This window comes from Temnothorax longispinosus, chromosome 12 (assembly GCF_030848805.1).
Source record: "Temnothorax longispinosus isolate EJ_2023e chromosome 12, Tlon_JGU_v1, whole genome shotgun sequence".
Classification (NCBI taxonomy): Eukaryota; Metazoa; Arthropoda; class Insecta; order Hymenoptera; family Formicidae; genus Temnothorax; species Temnothorax longispinosus.
The window spans coordinates 1890550-1912412 of record NC_092369.1 but is presented as its reverse complement, the minus strand read 5'-3'; the positions used below and the strand labels follow the sequence as shown (position 1 = coordinate 1912412).

General features: G+C 35.7%; 2 protein-coding genes across 18 annotated transcripts in view; one reads left to right on the top strand and one right to left on the bottom strand.

Moving 5' to 3' along the window:
- Nucleotides 1-7383, bottom strand: part of LOC139822808 (uncharacterized) — a 109393-nt gene extending 102010 nt beyond the window's left edge. For 4 of the 9 annotated variants that reach the window (XM_071794849.1, XM_071794851.1, XM_071794862.1 and 1 more), the window contains exons 1-2: nucleotides 7011-7382; nucleotides 265-735 (exon numbers count right to left, since the gene is read on the bottom strand). In XM_071794849.1, coding sequence (XP_071650950.1) covers nucleotides 265-417 — 153 coding nt within the window. In that variant the 5' untranslated portion in view covers nucleotides 418-735; nucleotides 7011-7382. Of the gene's footprint in view, nucleotides 1-264; nucleotides 736-7010 lie in introns of those variants that run through there. The other 5 variants (XM_071794864.1, XM_071794861.1, XM_071794850.1 and 2 more) reach the window with 4 other exon arrangements.
- LOC139822810 (F-BAR domain only protein 2) overlaps nucleotides 2405-21863 on the top strand; it is a 29178-nt gene continuing 9719 nt past the window's right edge. The window contains exons 1-13 of one of the 9 annotated variants that reach the window (XM_071794869.1): nucleotides 2408-2815; nucleotides 9400-9705; nucleotides 10064-10321; nucleotides 10428-10623; nucleotides 10714-11052; nucleotides 12132-12248; nucleotides 15534-15633; nucleotides 16847-17108; nucleotides 18966-19015; nucleotides 19088-19236; nucleotides 19662-20142; nucleotides 20215-20431; nucleotides 20552-20900. In XM_071794869.1, the coding sequence (XP_071650970.1) occupies nucleotides 2786-2815; nucleotides 9400-9705; nucleotides 10064-10321; nucleotides 10428-10623; nucleotides 10714-11052; nucleotides 12132-12248; nucleotides 15534-15633; nucleotides 16847-17108; nucleotides 18966-19015; nucleotides 19088-19236; nucleotides 19662-20142; nucleotides 20215-20431; nucleotides 20552-20900 (2854 nt within the window). In that variant the 5' untranslated portion in view covers nucleotides 2408-2785. Of the gene's footprint in view, nucleotides 2816-9399; nucleotides 9706-10063; nucleotides 10322-10427; nucleotides 10624-10713; nucleotides 11053-12131; nucleotides 12249-15533; nucleotides 15634-16846; nucleotides 17109-18965; nucleotides 19237-19661; nucleotides 20143-20214; nucleotides 20432-20551; nucleotides 20901-21863 lie in introns of all 9 variants that reach the window. The other 8 variants (XM_071794872.1, XR_011734593.1, XM_071794868.1 and 5 more) reach the window with 8 other exon arrangements.

Below are 21863 nucleotides of genomic sequence, written 5' to 3'. Positions count from 1 at the left end.
CCTAACCTTTGATTATCGTCTTTATTCCCATATAATATATACAACGGGGGAATTAGTCACGCGAAATACCACGTATTCGAAGAGGGTGGATCGCGCCGTGGCAATTCTCGGAACGATCGATCGAAGTTGCATGGATCGTTAACGTCTAATAAAAGCGGATATGCGAGGCGTCCCTTCATGTATATGGCCGTTCGATTCGTGTCACAATACATTTTATTATTTTTCCTTTTTGTTTTCTTTTAATAACTCATTGCTCACACTCACCAGATATTGCGCGTAATGTTTATGCTTAACGAAGGAGGAGGAGCGTTTCTTCTTCTTGTTGGCGTTAGCTGTGGCAGAAGTGGTGAGGGTGTAGAGCTTGTCACCGGACTTCTCCTTACGAGGCGTCGATAGGTTCGATTTGTTCGCGGGCATTGTTTACTCCTAATCGTCCTTTATCGTCAACGCCGTATGATGAGCCGTACGAGGCGTCAACGACAATCACTGAGAACGAGCTTAGCGGTCCAGCGATGAAGGAGGGAGACGACGATTGATAACACGACCGAAACTTTCCTACCCTGTTCCTGTTCTACTCCACTCTCCACTCTATACAGACTGTATCACTGTACGTAGGGTACACGTGCGCGCCACTGTGTGCGCGCCTATGGTGCATGTTCGGCTATGTACGGCCGTGTTCGGCTCGAAGCCGCGCTGTCGTTCGGCGGGCCGCCAAGTCGTTTGAGTTTTGTGTCGCTACAGAACAGGCCAAAAACCAGGCGAAGAAAGATAAAGATTTTATGTGACTTAAGGCTACGGTCCACTTAACACTACAAATGTTTCGAAGCATCCTTCTTCTCCTTTCTTTCAATGAGAAAAGGAAGATAAAGAACGCTTCGAAGAATTTGCAGCATCAAATGTATAACCGCAACCTAAATACACATATATTAGTGTATATGATTTGGTATAATATTTGGTATAATAGTGTGTATATGGATGATTTAGCTTAGAAAAGAAGTAAATTAGTAAATTATTCTGTGCTAGACATTGAACAATTATATTTTTTCTATGGGCACATTTAATTAAATAAATATACGGTTCTACTCTTATAAAATGTTGAAAAATGTGTGTGCGAAGCTATTTTTTCTATTTTATGCCATGCACCAATTGTAAACGCATCCCTTGTTTTATTCATCAACATATGGTTGAAAGCCATCATCTATTATACCATATCGTACAATTATTGTTAGTGTTAAACAAATTAAATGTAAATGGGCATCGTAATTAGAACAATCACTATAGGCGATTTTTGGCGATCGTTTGGTATGGTTTGGTACATATCGGTAGTTGCTATCAGTATTTGCTATTGGTTCTAGTGCAGTTTGGTACCCTTTGGTCCCTTATACCAGAATCATGCCAAAAATCGCCAATTGTTAATACTTCGTCAAAATCGTCAAACTGTAAAATTATGTATAAACATTAAAAAATTTAAAGTTTTTATTTAAAGTTTTAAAAATTCAAGAAAAATTACGTTTTATATTGCAAAAAAGTTATGTATTTTTAAAATATTTTTAATTCAAGACAATTTGTGATTTTGATATAAAATAAGAGAAACAATGGAATAACATAACTCTGTATTGAAAACTATAATATACTATAATATACTATAATATACTATAATAATATATCTATAATATATCTATAATATACGTAACACGTGAACTATAGGGTGGATTCAGTGCTGCTTACTAAACGGTTAATGGCTCCTGCACACGAGACGCAGAAAAACTTGCCGCGCGGCAAGAAGCGATGCGGTAACCAATTAACGTGCGCTTTTCCGTAAGAACCAAAAGTTTATTGGCTACCGCGTCGCAGCTTATCGCGCGGCAAGCATTTCCGCGTCCCATGTGCAGGAGCCATAAGTAGCAATTAAATGTGATTTATGTGATTCTTTGGATCCAAAGGTAAAAGCCAATCACATTTTATTGCTACTTAGCTCAGCGTTATGCTATTGGTCATGTACTCATAGATTTTCTCAGTCTGATAGCAAGCAACCAATAAAAACGTAGTACGGACCAGCGCGAGCGCCAATAGTAGCCGTGCTAAAAAAGCATAGTTGAACAACGTTTAATTAAAATATGAATCTAATTATCTATTATAATAATAAATTACAAATTTTTATGTCACATTAAATCTATAATTATCTATAATAACAGTTTGTTGTCAGAAAAAATTTACTGTATTTATCCACAATTCGGACTTTACGTCTTCGAGATGAGAAACTCAGCTCCCATTGGTTGCTTGGTTGTCAGCGTTGTCAGAGGCGAATAGTCGCGCAGCAATCGCAGCATCGTGCGCGCGCATGCAAGAAAAAAAGAAACTTAGCGCATGACGAGGAGGAGCGAGCTGGCCAACGAAGGAGGAGGAGAAGGATGGAGAAGGAGGAGGAGGAGGAGGGAAGAGGAGCAGACAGAGACGGAGGAAGAGCGACGCGGCAGACGGAGATAGCAGGAGATAGTCGACGCAAGTTGACCCGTGTTTCTGTACTCTAGTGTGCAGTGTGTGCACTGTGCACTGTGCCCGTTCCACTACGCGATTCTCTGGCAGGCAAACTTTACTCCGAGTTGCCGCTTGCCGCCGTTTAGTGAATCGAGGTATCGCGTTCTCGAGCGTCGCGTCCTATCGTGAAGAGCAGTAGTGCTGTGCGCGCGCTACGCGGGGAAAAAAAACGAGCGCGGTGCAACTCGTGCCGATATATACAGAAGGCCGAGGTGAGGTAGTATAATGATCTGATCGCGGTCTCAACATGACCGTGGACTTTGTCGACTACTTCTGGGTGAGTGATGTAAAGCAACGAATATATCTCTCTTTTTCGCCGCCTCTGCTTTTTTCTCTCCCTGTCCCCGGTCCCGTGTTCGTCCAATTCGCCAACGGGCGAACGCGAAACGCGAAACGTCACTTTCGCCAGTCAGTCAGCGCGCGTGAATTTAGGTTATGTCGTGGGAGAATGTCACCCGTCCGTCGTGATTCTCCTCGGCCCTGCCCTGCCCGATCCCTCGCGCCCCGCGCGATCGTTATCCCTCTCAATACCATGCACCGGGCGACGGCGATATACTCGTCAATGAAATCTTTTTTCCTTCGTCCCCTTCCTGTCTCTCTCGTTCGTAACGTTCGTTGCATGCCGAGATCCGAGACGAGACCCGAGACGTCTTATTGGTTTTCGACGCTGTCGCACGCCGTTGGCGCCTACAGGGTGTCCCAGGAGGTAAGGTCACTACTCTGGAAGGTGACAGTATCGGTCATTTTAAGCAAAAATGTTCACATAAACGAGTGTCCTATTCCGAACGGTTTCCAAGCTATTTGAATGTACAGTTGCAAAATTACTGATAACAAAGATACATGCTTTACACGGTAGACTGTTGTGACTGCATGCTGATAGTGAGATTGTAAAAGTGTTGTTAAAAATGCTGCACATCTTCACAAATATCGCACAAATGCAGCAGTGACCTTTCCTCTTGGGACACCCTGTATGTGTATATACATATACACATATTGCACACCGAGAAGAATATTGTCACAACTCAAAAATTCACAATTTGCAGGAGAGAGAGGAAAAACGAATTTAATTCAATTTTTTTTTTAATTGTGAGATAACTAACGCAATTGCAATCACGAAATTTTGTTATAATGAAACTTATACTGTTTTTTGAAGACGTCTGCTGCATGTGATTCACTTGTCAATTCACTTATGACACTATTAGTATTCATCCAGCGACCGCAACTTAATCGGTTTAAAAGAGTAACGACACTTCTGCTCCAGTGCAGCGAATTTTGCATATAGACTTGTAACACTTATAGCATGTAGGGAGCACACTTTAGACATACTTTTTAACTGAAAATCGAAATTTTTTTAGTTTTCCCCCTTCTTTCCCCTCTTTCTTCCTCTCTCTCTCCACCTCTTCCCTACCTCTCATCCTTTCACTTCTTCCCCTCATTCTTCCTCCGTCTACCTCTATCGTACGTGCCTCTACCTTCCCACTTCCCACATGCGGGACAAAACATTCGTTACGTGAAACACGCGTGAATAGAAAAAAAATATCCGATCCGACACTCATTGACATGTGCGCCGCATTCTTGTGCAGCCTGCCATACGCGAAGTCTGAACTACGCGTTTTTACGCACGCGGTTGAAGGACACCTGCCGCGCATCGGTTTCCCTCACCGTGTTTATACCGTTTATTTTTATCTCGTAATTAGCCTCCTCTAATTGCGGGAGTATTCACGCGTGTTACTTGCGCGTAGTATATCTACGGCGTAAATCTTCAAACGAGCGCCGGAGATTGTACGCAAAGAAAATTTTTACTAGGTCGTAACGAGCTGACAATGAGACATTAAAAAATCTGTTTCAATGTTAAAGAGATATCAACAGAATCTAATTCCACTAATTGCTCAATGTCGTCAACCTCACATTACACAGTAATTTTTTTTTTATAGTAAATACTCGCATGAAGTGTGTATTTTACACCCCAACATTAGATCTCACTTTTCGTTGTTCTGTTTAATGAATTTAAGTTAAATAATTTGATAGCATTCTATATATTTTCTGGGTAAATATAAGTGCAAAAGTTTTTCAGCATTCGATTGATGATGAATTTTACTCTGTGAATTTAGTAGGTTTTTAACCCCTTAGATGTTAGATGAAAAAAATGCTTGTGAGTCAAAAATGCTTTTGATAAAAGAGTTAATAAAATTATAAAAAGGATACTTTCTAGGAGTTTTTTGAGTTGCTGAATCTAAATCTGAGGTCAAAAAATGGCAGAAAAATTTATAAAAATTCTTATAAATAAATTGTTATGCAAACCGAAAGATATTTTTAATTTTATGGCCATTATATTGAATCCGTCATAATGAATAAACAATTTTCAAATTTCAAAACGGAATTAGTATCAAAATCTTTTTGCCTATTACCATTTTAAACCCTTCAATTTTTATTTTGAATTTAAAATCACCAATTTAAAAAACCTTTAAATTCAAATTTTTATGCGAATTGAACAATTTTTTGCATTTTTAGTCCGCTATGTTGAATCCGCCTTTTCGAATTTCGCAATTTTGATTTCAGATTTGAGTTCAGCAATCCCAAAAACATAAAAAAATATAGTATCCCGTTCTAATTGCTCCGGTATAAGTATCTTTTATTGAATGGCGGATATTTCCGTCATTGACAGTCCAAGTGTTAAAGCTGCGATGTTTTTTTTATATCCTGTACGAATAACGTAGGGCTATTAATATTTGCATTGCAATAACATTCATAGGGCAGTATTTATAGTTCGATTTTAAACGTCGTTCAGACTGAAACGAAACATTGTCAGAAACCTGATGTATCGCTTATTTGACAAAATTCAGTTTTAAATCCAAGAAATTGTAAGCTACATTGTTGTCGCACACATTGTTGTCGACAAATGTTGAAAGCAATTTAAGAATGTGGGTGACATCGTGTCGATGACTATATTATCTATAAGTTTATGTTTTTGATTTCGAGGTGGTATAAAAATCAAAAGAATGTCTGTGATTAATGTCTTCCGATATATGAATGTACATGAAAATTTTGGTCTGCGACATCGTTACATTATATTTTCCAATAATGTATTAATAATTTAGAACAATTCGATAACATCTTCGTAATCTCAGAACGGGACATAAAATTTTAAAAACTACCATTGCCTCTCAACTCCCTACATAACAAATCTCTGCTATCATATTTTAGTTTATTTAATAAAAAATTACTAATATATTTTTTTCGCGTTTTAAAATTGAATTAAATCCTTTTTTTTTTTAGAAGTTCTCTTACTTGATATAACTATACAAGCAGCAGAAAGAGTTAATAAATCATCATCACTTATCTTGATATTAATGTCACTAACATTTAAAAAATGCGATAGCAAAAAGTAGTTGACTGATGTCAGATACATTTACTACGTTTACGCGAGCGTTACTTCTGTAGTAACTTACGATAATTTACTCGTTTATTCACTCGTTAAAAGATACGCGAAGGAATTATCGTAAGTTACTACAGAAGTACACTGAAAAAAATCTATGTACTTTTATATGGAAATTACATATTTGAAATCAGAAAATTATCTAATTATTACTGTAATTTTTCCCCTAGATTTTTTAAAGTGAAAGTATATATTAATGGTAAAATATAGGTGAAATTACTATTTTTATGTAAAAATCACTTGTAGTTTTAAATTTAGCGGTATTTTCACAACGATGAACGAAGAGAAAACAGTTTTATTTCATGAGAAATTACATATAATCTGCAATTTTCAATATAAGTAGTAATATTGCATGGTTTTTTCCGACCCAGCATAATCATGCAATATTACTCTTATATTGAAAATTGCAGATTATATGTAATTTCTCATGAAATAAAACTGTTTTCTCTTCGTTCATCGTTGTGAAAATACCGCTAAATTTAAAACTACAAGTGATTTTTACATAAAAGTAGTAATTTCATACAAATATTTTTTTCAGTGTAACGCTCGCGTAAACGTAGTAATTATCGAATAGATTATGTCAGATACAAATTTAATAATAAAAATAGTAGTTACTACAATTTTATCAGCCACCTTTGGTTCCTATACATTTTTGTTCTTTACAATGTCGGCAACAATGTTATACTTGGTCTAGACGGAGCTCTACATTCAAGATCGTCTTGTGCAGTCTTACGTCATCTGCAGTCTTGAAACATTTAACCGATGAAATGACCGTACTGTCTCGTACGACATCTTAAGATGATCTTGAATATAAGATTGGACTATGAATACCAGAGCCATAGAGTTTTACAAATGTGCGTATACCTTTATATGTATAGCTGAGTACATAATAGCATTTATGTACTATGAATATATGTAGGTATACGTTAATGGTAAATGTAAAGAAAATACACATATAGACAATTATTTATTTCTATGCTATTATTATTACAAAGAAGCATGAGACGTTGTTAAAAGGATAAATTTGACTACTCACGTTTCGTCATGAGAGGCTTCTTTTAAGGGCATTACAAATTTATTTGACCAATGGTACATATTTATCTGCAACTCTTTCTTTCAGAACGCACATTGTCGAGATAAGATAATTGTCACTTCCTTTTTTTAACACCGCGAGTATCCTGCATCTCGAACGTGATATAAAATATCAGGCATTGGCAGGCTGTTTACGAAAGATTCTTTCACAATAAAATCAGAGCAGAAATTGAGACGTGTAACTGCCGCGAGTAATCGGTACAATAGGATGACAAGGGCAATAATACGTAATAACAGCTTATTACGGCGACGTCACTCGAGCGGTTCTGCTCAATGTGGATTTACCGCGTGATCTGCAGAGTTCAAGTGTTAAATGGCTAAGTGGTCTTAAGTACCATTCCAATGCATATATTTCGGTCGTAATTCTAATTGCAGGATTTTTGTACGATTTTCCGATAGAAAAATGATAATCCGTACAACTTTTCGCTATCGTTCTTTATACCTTGTCCAATTTTCGGATTTTTAAATTTAAAACACATGCACATTTACGTATACATATATCTATAAGATATGCTACATTTGCTACATTAATTTCAATTATAAATTCTCTGATGAGTGTAAAGTTGATTTTTTTTCTCAGCGAAAATTTCTAGGAAATTTGTTACTTATCGTCATTGCATTTCCATACTTTCCATTTTAAACATTATGTATCTTTATTAAGTTTTAAGTTAAAATGTTATTAAAATCCATTTTTGAAATTAACTAAAGAATATATTTTTGTTATCCGTCTGCTTTAATTCTGCTTTAATCGAAGACCTTTTTCGATGGCAATTTAAAAACTATCGAAACTTGGATATTTTCATTAAAAAATTGTCATTTTATACAAACGTTTTGATTCAAAAGAACGTAAAAATTTCTAGTGAATCTCGTAAAAGATTCGAATAACATATTTGATCTAGATTTGAGTCCATTTCGAAGTAATACTCTAGTTTTTTAAGGTACTCATAGATTTGAATCATTTCGTCCTGATTCGTCTCTACTTTTACAGAAAGTATTGCTTTTATTTTTCAAAGTAATTATAGAAAGTTCGAAACTATACATATTCGAATCTACTTATTATAACGCACTTAATCCCATCGCTAACAATAATCTATTTTTCTATTGACTAATTTTTTTGGAAATGCAACGCTGCACTAGAAAAGGGAAATTGTACTTTTTCTTTAATACATTTTTTTTGCATAAATAAATTCTTTTGAACATTCTGTATATAAAAATATTAAGATAAGGTGTGCTCGAAAAAGAAATGTTTTACAAGATATTTTTCATGGAGTTATCTCAAAGATAATGTGTATTTGTGTTTATTTGTTTCCTTAAAAGAACAGATTAAAATAAATTGCTTAAACGTAAATAGTGATAATCTTGATACTGTACAATGAAGAAACGAATCAAAATGTTCGTTATATAACGGTGGAACATTTGAATATTTCCTTGAATAAAACATATGCCTCATTCAGAAATTTCAAATATCTCATGAAATTTCGTGCGCATTGTTGCACTTACGAAAAAAATGAATCAATAGAAAAATAGACATTATTATACTATTACACCATGCTTATACCATTTCTTGCTATCTTCAAGGTATTAGAATCCAATTGTGTGACGCATCCTGTATATAAATTGATGTAATAATTAAAATGTAACTTTAGGAATGGATTAAATAAAATGTATAGCAGTTTGACATTAAAAATGTATTTATTTATATAATTTTAGACCTAAAAAATTATAAAATGGAGACAAATCTTCAATTTCTTTATATTTAATTCAACATTTCTTTCTTGTGAAATGTTTAACGTTACATTTTGGACAGTGTGCAGCATAACTCTTAAAGGCTTGATCTGAAATGTATACTATAGTTATTGGAATGTAATAAAGGCAGATATGAAAACATGTCTTTCCACAAAATTATGTGCTTTTTTCTGTCTTCTAAAACAATTTTTTTCAAAATGTCAATTTTTATGAAAAGCCAAAATCTGCCTTTCTCAGTTAAATAGTACGTATTCAAAAAATATATGTAAGTATATTTGAGTTTTGTATGTCAGATTAAACCTTTGTGATCGTAAACTTTGTATGGAAGATATGAAGAGAAGTTGAAAATTTTGTCTTTATTTAGACAAAAAATAACAAATAAATACATTTTTAATTTCAAAATGTCGTACATTTCATTCAATCCATTCACAAAATAATATTTTCTCACCAAACCATGAAAATAAATGGGACCCCTAAAGCAATTAAACTGGAGTAAACATTGTTTTAAGAAGCGATTTAAGTTTGACGAATCGAGTTTTAGATTTAATTGAAGGAGATATTGAAGTATTATCTTTTTACTATTTAAGGGCGAAAAGAATAATGGATTTGACGTGTTATATCATAACATGAAGCATGGTGTAATCGCCAGCAAGGAATTGGCTGAATTTTTGCGAGAGAGATCAGCCATAGAGGAAAACAATTATAAACTCCTCAGTAAGGTAGCGAAACAGGCGAGCAATAGCACACAAGGGACATTTGCACCTGTATGGGCCGCCTTGAGAGGTGCCGCCGAGAAACTCGCTGTTTTACATTTCCAAATGGCCCAGCGAGTCTCCGAACTCATAAAAGATGTGTCCAAATATGCGGACGAGCTACACAAGAAACATAAGGCTGTACGTAATTGCTTCCTATTTAACTTGTTGGCTGAATGTTAATATTCTTCTCATTGATTTGATTGCGGTGTCACAAAATAAGATACGGCGTTATCTTTTTTTTTTCACGATTGCCATGCTTTGTAAAATATGTCAGATACGTGTCCCATAAATTATCAGTATCCGCCCACACTGTTGGATCAGTAGGTTCTCATCGTCAGGCAATCAAGTCGGCAATGTGCATGCAGTGGTCCTATCTACCGTAGCATGCACACGAATATAATTATAATTGCGCATGGACATCAAATTTATTTACTTTAATTCGTAATCAGAATGGTTTAACTAGAGAATAACGTACATTATGTACCGACACATCTAGGTGAAGGAAGAAGAATCGTCTACCTTAGAAGTTGTACAAAGTATACAGAGCATTACGGTAACGTTACACAAAGCGAAGGACATGTGTATGCAAAAGCGCCTTGAATTAGAGAAATTGAGGAAGGACAATGCCAGTCAGAGGGAGCTCGAGAAGGCGGAGGGCAAGTTCAAAAAGGCACAAGATGATTACAGGACGCTGGTGGACAAGTACACGATCATACGAAACGACTTCGAGGCAAAAATGACTCAGGCTTGCAGGGTACTAATTCTGGATTAAAACGTTAGAAGTTAGGCTTTTGCGTGATAATATTGCTGTGCAGGCGATTAGCGAGGCGTACTAATCAATGTACGTTTTCGTTACCAAGCGGTTCCAAGATGTGGAAGAGACGCATCTGAAGCACATGAAGGAATTTCTCAATACGTACGCTGACGTTTTGCAAACCAATCACGAGCAGGTCGGCCAGGTGCATATCGATTTCAAACGACAATGCGTCGATATGACGGTGGAGAAGTTATTAGAGCAATTCGTTCAGAGCAAATACACGGGTTTCGAAAAACCAGGTAATAAGAATAAGAGAGTATTCAGAAGACTCTTTTTCGTTTCTGCATTTCTTTGATGTTCATTGACGCAAATTGACGTTTGTAAATTAGGTGTGATCGAGTATGAGGAAGTTATGACGAGTTTAGCGGAAATGACCAGCCACTCGCAGTCGGAAGGCGGCGTAGAGACACCTAAGGAAACATCAAAAGGAACCAACGGCGAAACAGGCGTAGCCGGTAACAGTCACAGTTCAAAAAAAGATCAGGGATTAAAGGGGGAAGGTGGTACTTTGAGGGTACTGGATGGGGACAGGGGGAGGGTGATATTGGAAAAAGATAGAGAAAAAGAAAGACAGAAGGAAAAGGACAGAGAACTGTCACATGCACAAACCACCAAGGCTTCCCGCCGTACTACCTCGCTACTCAACCTGTTCATGTCCAACTCCCAGGGTAGGTTTCTTTCTCTCTCTATCTCTCTTTCTTTTTTTCATCGAAGTTACATAGACTTTCTCAAAATTGTATTATCTTTTTAATTGCAATAGTTTGAACCTACCTTGGCTCAATGCAATGAGATGCTACATCTCGTAAGCGATATGTTTCTTCCCATTTCTTGTAACATTTTTACATTACGTTGATACTTTCACATCTTTATGTTTTTACACGAAAGGCAGATATGCTTTTGATCGTTTCCGACGAAATTAATTTTGTTATCATTCACAGTGAGTATTCATAAAACAAGTATCGGCATAACATTGCATATGTCTGGGTAGGCTTGTTCTGCCGTTTTTAATTTTATATTCGTTAGTACCATATCATTGATCACATTTATACACTTGCCCAATTGAATTGCAGCACTCGATCACAGATATATCAATTCGAATACGATACGCAGTACGATTTTTATCGATTTATTTATGCTTATGTGGTTGTTGTGTCATATACTTGCTTCTGCGTAACGATCTAACATTAGGTGGAGGATGACGTATAGAGTACCATTGTGTTCCAGGGGGTTTGTTTTTTTATTTCAATTTGGTTGCTAATTATACTCTTACATACAATATATTACAAATTATCCTTATACGTATATTAGGGATACATATTACTTTGCTCACTCATTGAGCACAAAAAGTAAACAAATGAACAAATGACTTGGTTTGCGCGGTTAATTGTCATGTGTTAGCGAAAAATTTATTATGACTATATTTTTACATTTCTTTATGCAGTTACAATATTTAATCCTGCCTCCGATTTTTACGTCTTTATGCAGCCGTTTTTGTGTGTCAAGTATTACTACAATTATACATGTCCAGATGCGAAAATATATGTGGACAGAGGTATTATGTGGTCATTTAAAATATTCTCATCCCTCTGGAACGCTTTGAAATGCCACTGAAAGTGCAAAGGTCTTTAAAATTCGAATCGGTACAACTAACGGTACATAATAGTGTGACACGGAGCAAGAGAAAGAAAAGGGACATCAGTTGACGGGGAGGTATTCAAAGACGTGAGAATGATGAGTGTTGTTTCAGACAAACAGAAGCAAGCAGGGTCGTCTGGTTCGGCACCTGCCACCCCTCAAGGGAACAACCTGCCTCCTGCTGTTCCACCTCCCAGCATCTCCAGGAACCCTCTCAGAGGATCTAAATGTAACAATTTACATTTTATTCCTGTACCCCGTTCTACCATTCTCTACCCTCTCACTTTGTTGTTAGAATAAAACATACAACATACATTAGAGATTACTGATACTGACGTTAATTGCCGAGTACATTGATAAAATAATCAACTTTGTACTTGATTCTCGCTGATATGGCGTACCATTAACGATTATCGCGCTTCTGTTCGTACAGAGTTTCTACTTATCTCCTTCTCTTCTTTTTATTAAAGATATTTAAAGAGTACGAAACGTAAAATAACTTTGCACACAATTTTTCACCTGTTGCCTTAATTGTCACATTTTTAATTTGATTATCTACTCGGACAATCTATCATGTGTTGGCTCGAATATGAATGGTTAGTTATTAATTTGAAAATGTTAATCATAAATATTGTCGCATAAATTCTCAGATAAACTTATTCTGTTATTTACGATGCGTAAATTAAAAAATATTTTCTTTTATTAACTTGTAATAATATCAGTCTTATTCGAGCATTTCCCACGTAGATCTTTATATCTATAATGTTTCTCTATCGGTTGTTCTCTCTTTATGGTACTCGGTAACAATGACATTACTTCCTTTTAAATACCTCGTATATTTTATGGTCAGGACGTAATATGGTGAAATAAATTATCTACTGACTTATAGTGGTTGCGCGTATTATGATTCCTCCACTGTGCTCACTTTTAGAACAGCAATGTACGTATAACATTCGTCCAAACGCTTAAAATTAATGTTACAAATATATATTTCGTCAAACAAATTAATTATACATACATCTTAATGTAACATTAATTTCTGCTTCACGTATAACGCCCATGCAAAATATTTCTTCACTTTGATTTGTTTCTGCGTTTGAGGTGGACCGAGGATCGAAAAGATAATTTCGAATGAAGGAAGAAATATTTTTTATTTGCTATATTTTACTAACATTGGAAGACGCTTGTATAGAACGTAGGCATATCTAGCATTAGAAATATATGGGAGTCTAATTACTTTCATAAAGTTTCACCTATAAATTGTTTTTCTAACAATCCTCTCTGTGGGAACATTATCCGATTATGGCGATGTACAATATTTGCATCAGTTATCTTACACAACCACGATAAGAAGATCTATAAAATTCTTATATATTTATGCAATTTTTACAATACTATATTACCGAGTGCATTCGATTCATTATCAACATTCGATAAAACTTTAAACTTCTGTATATATCTATATATATTTTTTTTAAATTGCGGAAGATTAAAGATTAAATAACGCCCTGTTGTTCATATATTTCAACAGATGTGTTTAACACAACTTTATTTTTGTCTTTCCCCCCGTTTAACTTTTTTTTTGTCTTAGAAAATCAATAATAGATACATGGACGGGTTATACAATAGCAAGACGTACAATTCATATTTCTAACTTTTTTACACGTCATAAGTGATCCAAATGCTAACACGTACCACTAATGAATACGTCCTGAATAGATTTACAATTACACGGATTGCGGCGTATAATTCTGTTTCTAAAGTTTATTGTGTAACATCGGTGCAGTGTGAAATAAAAAAAGAGAGAAGTATGACTAAACTAAAGGGAGTTGGACTTGAATAATGTTGAGATACAAGAGTGGGGTTGGCTACTGACGGGGCCTCAGGTGAGCCGTTTTTATGAAATTCCTAATTTGCATGGCTCACATGTGTTCATACCTTTACATTTATTTTCCAAGTGCAGGAATATTTTTCTCTCTTTTCCAATAGCGTGATATGATTCTGAACGCAACTATTATCCCGAGCTATGTTTTCATCGATGACGATCATTTCCGTAGCATCTTCTGCAGAATTCACGTTTTTTTTAATTGGTAGATTACGTTCTTATAGAATATAGAACATTTCTTTCTCTTTCGATTGTTCTTCTAAACACTTGCCCAGACAGATTGTCTTTAATATCCGAGACTGTTTTTGCATGCAATGTTAGATTGGTTTGCAGAGGACACGACCCTCTGTGTGTACAATCTTCCTAAGAGAGGCGTGCATAAGAATGTGCAAATGCATTTATTATAGTGTCAATGTAGGTTTAGTAATTGTTAGAAAAACAATTTAAGAAGAGAGTAGACGATGCAGAGACTGTAGGAATTTTGATGGTGATGGTGCGTGGGATATCTTCATATTTCTACTAACGCGACGTGCTCCACTTCTCTCTATCTCTCTCTCTCACTACTGAATTTTCTGTATACTTCACTTTTTTATTCACCTGCATCCTTTATTTGACGTAGGTGTTCACTTATGTTAGTCGTTGTTTTACAAAGTGCTGACATGCGTTTCTTTGAAAGGCGAAACTTACAAAAAAACATTAGAAATATTCGTTAGATTGACAAATTCATATTTATGATTAATTCGTTAGAAATAATGCTATGAATTCTTTATAACGATTTAAATTAAGGTAAAAATGATTCTAATATTTGCGCAATAAGTACGTCTTCGTAAGGAAACTCGTGTCTGCATCATCAGAGAATGTGGAAGTTAATTAATTAATTAGAAATGCATACAAGAATGTTATAGTTATTAATACGACGTACGTCGATTTGTTTTGTATTAGATGTTGTTTGATCATGTTGCGCTGATCATGTTTCGATCACTTGGAAAGTAAATTCTTTAATTTTCATTTCTCATTAGATTTCTATAATTATATATCGTGTACCGCTCATCCAAGTATTACGAATGTTGAAACCAAGTATAATGATTCGTATTTATTTATTTTTTTTTATACAAGCAGTAGTAGTTCTTGTTCAAATTATACACTGTATATTCGATTAGATATACATATATTCGTGTAGATAGTAATGCAACCATGTAGTTTTTACGCCTTTTTTCATTTTATTTCTACGTAGTTTAGTTGTGTTATTAGTAGAAATGCCATCAATATATCTTAGGATACTTTTTTAATGTTAACATCGGATTTTTTCTACTATATTTTCGTGGTACTAATATCAAATCATATAAATATTTTATTTTCCTTCGTATAAAATTCTATTTGCGTAATGGCAAATGATAAAAGTAGATGTTAAAATTTATTTCTAACAATAAGTGTATTCATAGATATTTGAGTGTAGTGGATTTAACAAGAATTTAGAACATTAATTCCGCAGATAGAGATGAATTCATAATTTGGTGTAACCGTAAGAGTATAATTCGCATAAAGTATACGTTTAATAAGTAGCTAGTGCATATATCACAGTACATATACCGTCCTATTGTCTACATTTGGGGTGTCCACGACCAACAGGGTTCCTACGCAGTAGGAGAGAAAAGCGAAAGGAGAAGAAGGCGAAGAAGAAGAAGGACCTCGTGGACACGAGCAGCAACAAAGAAGAAAAGTCTGACCTGTCAGTACATGCATGCACAGCAGACCTAGTGCACATAGTCAGTTTCACAACCAGCAGACAAAGTCTATCTTATTCTAAAAAAGAGATGCACAGATCTAAGATTTTAACGTTCATTAAATATACTTTTGCTGGATGTGAATCTCAGACTTGGAATGATTCGTTGTTGGATATTCTATTTGTTTGTCTAAGATACTGCATATTATAATTTTCTATCAATTATTATTATCAATCACGAATATACGGGATAGATCTGAAACATTTGGAACATGAGTCTGCAAATGCTTTTTTTCCATATTACAGATGTACAGTATTGGATGCTAAAGTTCAAATAAACTGTCAAGTATAGGATAATTTGGAAGTTGCTGATACTCTAAGTATCTAGCTGTTATTTTGTGAGTTCAGACGATTAACATTTCAAAAACATATCACTGATCCATAAAACCAGCTAAATTATTGGTCCTTTTTTATATTTATTTTGATAAATACATGGATATTCCTTTTGCACTATGTAGTGATAAGAATAACTAGTTTCTTCTGTGGAATGTTTAACTTCATTTATTCTGTTCAACTATTATATGCAAAATAATAGCTATTTAATTTCAGTAACTTTCTAATTGTCACTCCATATGTGTAAATATTACTTGATGTCGCTCGAATGATAGCATAATCTAGAAAATGGAAAATACCGAATAACGATAAGATGTGCAATTTTAATCTTTATTACCATAGATATAATAATCTCTCCTATTCCAGTTTGTTTCGTCAATGTTTACCCAAAGCAGACCCTTTATATTTGTTTGCTTTTAGATATGTTGATTTGTATATAATATTGTGTACAATATTAGCAACAATGAAAAACGAAACAATCTTTACCAGTTGTCAAGCTGTTTTTTTTTCGTCTCAGTAAAGTCGTATTGCATTTCTGTTAAAATTCACGTCTATATTTGATTATTAGAAGACTACAAAAGGAAAGAAAGCATTTATGGATCCATATACATTTCTTTATCAAAGCAATATTTGATACATTTCTTTATCAAAGCAATACTTAATACCCATTAAATTCAGTTATCTCACGTATCACGCCTATAAGCGCAACAATTTTATTATTTTAGCACGCTTCTAGCATGAAAAAGTTTTTATTGTGTAATGCACTGGGCCTGCTGAAACTTACAAAAGTATATTATCTTAAATGATTTTGTCATGAACGCAATAGGGAGGACAAGGAAGACAGCAGAAAGTCAGAAACGCCGACGCCGGAGGTGGACGAGGACGGTTTTTGTATTAGACCGAAGCCGGATCCGTGGGAAAATGAAAAGGGGTTCTATTCCAGTTCAGATACTGATTCAGAGGATGAAAGGGAACGTAAAATTCGAGTGGAAATAAAGCCTCTCAGCAATGGCGGTGCACCCATGAGCGCTAGCGTGGACGAATTGAGGGCGACAGTGGAAAATTTATCTTTATCACCTGCACCAACAGTGAGTTATTTTCTCTATTCTGGAAAATCACGTATCTTGCGTATTATACATCGCGACTCACGGTCGCGAGACCAAAATAATAGACGTTATTCCGTAACTTAGAAGAAGGCAAAAATAAATGTTTAGACACACTTGTCGTCATACGATTTTATATTTGAGTCGTGAAATAACATTGGTATAAAGTCAAAAACTGATTGTGAGATATATAAAACAATACCTTTATTTGATTATTTAAATATTGTAAATGTATATATATATCTAGTATCATATGCAGAATATATTTATGTCATTACAATATAAGACGACGATACAATTGAGAATGAATTTTCACTGAAAAAGCAAGTTAAAAATGTGAAAGATATATAAGTATATAATAATATATACACAATAACAATATGATCTCGCTCGACTAAGCAAAACAGCTAAATAATAAAAAACGGCCAAATTTCGAGCAATTAAAGGATGTTGAAAATATATTTGTTCTGAAGAAGGCCAAGTAAGGCTCGAAACGTTAACATGATTGTATATTTTTATCGAAGTTATTAAATATATTTTCAACATCCTTTAATTGCTCGAAATTTGGCCGTTTTTTATTTATTTCATATATACACAGTTTGTCCCGAAAGTTCCCAGAATAATTCGATAAAAATCAAGTTTCAGATATAGAAAATTTTTTCAGTTTTCAACATAATCCTTTTTCTGTTTTATACACATCTTATATCTATTTCAGAAGCCTCTGAAAGGCTTTGGAAAAGTCCTATTCTGAAATGGTTTTTAGATGTTTTGTCACTACAGTCTGGATCTCCTTCACAGAATTATAAAATGCATAATAAATTTATTTTATGAACATTTTTACCTTGGGGAAACAAAAAATCAGCCGGTCAGGTGGATGCGGGGTATGAATGATTATAGACACTTTACGTATAACTAAAAACTGATTGACAACCATCAACATGTGAGTGGGAGCATTGTCTCGTGCTCCATTCGTTAAAATATGACAAAGGTAACGATACGTCTGACAAAAGTGATGATTTTTCGCTAACAATGAAACAGGTCTGAATAAGAAAATTTTCCGTAATTACCAATAGCGTGTAATACATAATATGTACGTTGTCTAAACTCTAATAGATAGCGTTATTAGTATATTTTATAAAAAATTGTTCTAGGAATTTTCCGGACAAGCTATATATATAGATTATTATACTATTACAATGTACAAACAAAATACTATATATACATACAGTATAGTAATAGGTACTATAGTTTTAAAAAATAGTACATAACATTATACCATATTTATTCACAGAGAGAATTTTCTCTTAGAGTTTACCCTGAAAATCATGGTAGTTGTGGGACAACATATATTACGAAGAATTTTATGCGAGCTATTCTGATTAACATCTATTATAATAAAAAATATTAATATCTATTACAATAAAATATAAAATATATTTGATTAATTTTATTAAAATATATAGTAAAATTTCAACAATGTTTCAAAAATTACCAAGCTGTTTGGTAATTTTTATCACGTTGTTTGTTAAATATCTTTTCTATATTTCAAAAATTCCTTGGTTGCCAAGTTGTTCCAAGTTTGTAGTGAATTTAACGGTAAAATATAAAAATATAACAAAACATTCTTTCTGTGTTGATTTCTCGATCTTCTTTAAATGATTTTAAATCAAAACAACATTTTCCTTACAAAAACATTATCGATATTGTATTTTGTAACCTGCTTTTTCACGAGCAATTTCTTTCTTGATCGTATTATAATTTTCGAAATGCAGTATATGTGTCATTAGAAGAAAATAATACGATGTCACGTCGCTTTTCTGACGATATGTCATGTTCGAACAGGGACGTAGAGGATCGAATACCGATTCCGATCATCACATGAAAAGGTCTCAGTCAGTGTCACAGCAATTAGGAGGTAAGCCAAGCTCAGATTTACTTGGCCTAAACTTGTTCAATCCTAGCAGTACGCCGTCGAGCGCATCGACACCGACCGGTAGCCACCCTTATGCCCCGCTGCAGAGCCCACCGCCACTTTCCACATCGCCGACTCCGTCGCAGCCGCCGCCGCCACAATCCGCACCGCCTACACACTCTCATACCCGATTCCCAATAGGTAAACCCTATCAATGAGTTTATCCGTTTGCCGGATGGCAGGAAGATACAAATTTACTAAGTCACCATCGAGGGTGCGAATAAATTAAATTTTGCGAAACTTGTGACGCCCCAAACGGCGGTTAAACTTATTTATTATGATACGTATACGTGCGAAAAAAGAATTACTAAGGTATGAGTCACGAATATCATACATAAGAAATTATACCGTCTGACATCTAACGTCATCCAACATAATTGCAGTGATAGATAAATTAATATCGCGTAGTATCTGGTAGCTGTCGATTTTTACAATTGCTGTTATAGCTAAACTCGGTATAGCGATGTATGTAAATTGAAACAGGTTTTTCATTCGTATGCGAAATTAGGAACAAGAGGAGGCAAGAGTTTATAAAAAAGAATTAACATGATTTTTTCTCGTTTTAGATGGGGATTTATTTTCGGAAGTTGGAGACATCACGCCGGCCTTACCGCCCAAGCAGTCCGCGTCCTCGACGCCGACGGGATCGATTGTGATACCCAGACCGCCGTCGCGCCGAGGAGAGGGTCCGTCGCCGCGCGGCAGAATGTCACCCGCAACGATATCCCGCGCCGACAGCGTCGCCAGCCTAGAATTTCGTACCGCTGGTGTAGGTGTGGGTTCCTCGCGAGGACCGTCCCCACTCACGATCGGCCTAGCTGACACCATCCCGCTAGCGGTGGCGTTCCACGAGATAGTGCATTCCTACTTCCGCGGCACGGACGAGACCCGCTGCCAGGTGAAGCTGAGCGGTGACATGATGCTCTCGTTTCCAGCCGGCATCGTCACGGTACTGGCGAACAATCCCAGTCCTGCCAAGCTAACCTTCCGCGTGAGGAACACCAACAGGCTGGAGAGGCTGTTGCCGAACAGCCAGCTCATCAGCATGTAAGTCATTTTGGTCTAATCGCCGATCCTTAAATCGAGAGAAGGCAGCTTGATGAAAAGGGATGCTTCTAGGGACGCAACTCAGACTACCGTCGACAGTACAATCTTCGAATTCAACATGAGTGCCTTAACTTTGTTGCTACGGCGGCAAGCTGAACAGAATCCCTCGGCCTCGTATTTCAATGTGGACATTCTCAAGTACCAGATCAAATGCAAAGAAGGCGCCGGTTCGTGCCCTTTTCAATTGGTCGCATATTGGAAATGTGAAACGACCCATACCGATCTCAAGGTACCCGGCCATCCCTATTATCTCATTAAGAAATAATATGAGAAACTTAAAGCGACAATTTCATCTCTTTATCTCGCTTGATGTGGCAGCCATTACAAATTAGATTGTTTTCGATTCTAGATCGATTATAAATACAACAGTCGCGCTATGGCCTCGCCGAGCCCTTTGTTGAATCTCCATGTTGCGGCGCCCATCGACGGCGGTTTCAAGTCGCTCAACAGCAAACCGCCGGCACAGTGGCTCCCCGATACGAATCGCGTACTATGGAAATTCACGGAGATTTCGCAGCACAGCGAGGGTAACGGAGTCGGATCTCTGAAAGCGCGAGTCGAACTCGAACACGGCCCAGGCAATCAGGGCACGATATTCACTCAATTCAATTGCGAAGGGACCACATTGTCGGGTGTCGAATTTGAGCTTATAGGCTCTGGATACCGATTGAGCTTGGTGAAGCGAAAATTTGTGTCCGGTACGTTAATCAGATAATCAGGCATCCTTCAATGCATTCTTCACTGCATGATTCACGCAAAAGAATATAAAGCATGTGAAGAGTGTAATTTTTGTGCCACTTAAAGATATAACGAGATAATACGTTATAGAAGACATTTTATTAATAGAATATATGTTATATACAGAGTGTTTGGTAATTACGTGACATCTCCGGCGAGGCATTGGAAGGAGCGTTCTGTAAATAACGGCTACGATGCGACGTGTGATGCTCCTGCTGTAATTACCCGTGTATTTTTCTATCAAAATGAAATAATTTTGTGGCATAGAAAATATACTCTATTGTACCATATTTTCCATAGTATCGTACATTTCCATTATTGACAGAGCACTCCTTTCAATGCCTCGCCGTGCGTCTAGTAAGCAAACACTGTTGTCGCAGATGTACGGTGATGTTAATTATTTAATTACTCGATAATTACAAAAATTGTAAAATAATAGAGGACTTTCCTATTCAGTTTAACCCACTTCATCTACCCATGAGCGGTGTTACACCTATTATCAGACACCCTGTATATACGCACGCACACGTACCCAAAAACCAACGAAAACTTTCCTGTTTTAAAACCAACTGATTTGTGCGAAATATGCTGAAACACATTGTTTGTTTTTAAACATGATGTATTATTATGATAAATGATAAATTCAATCATGCTGTTTCATCCCTTTGGTAGCTACTCCTTCAAAAAAATTTTTTATACGGGGTCCTTTGGTTTTCAAGTGTTTTTCAAGAAATTGCATTTGGAAATTTTTAGTATTAAAATAGAAAATTTGAAATAGATTTGATTGAATGACTTGCAAGATTTTTTATTTTTCTCCATTAAATCTTTTTTTTAGGAACACTTAAAAAGTAAAATTTATATCACGCGAATTTCACGCGAGATCTACATAAAAAAATAAAGGATGAATACCGTAAAGTAACATC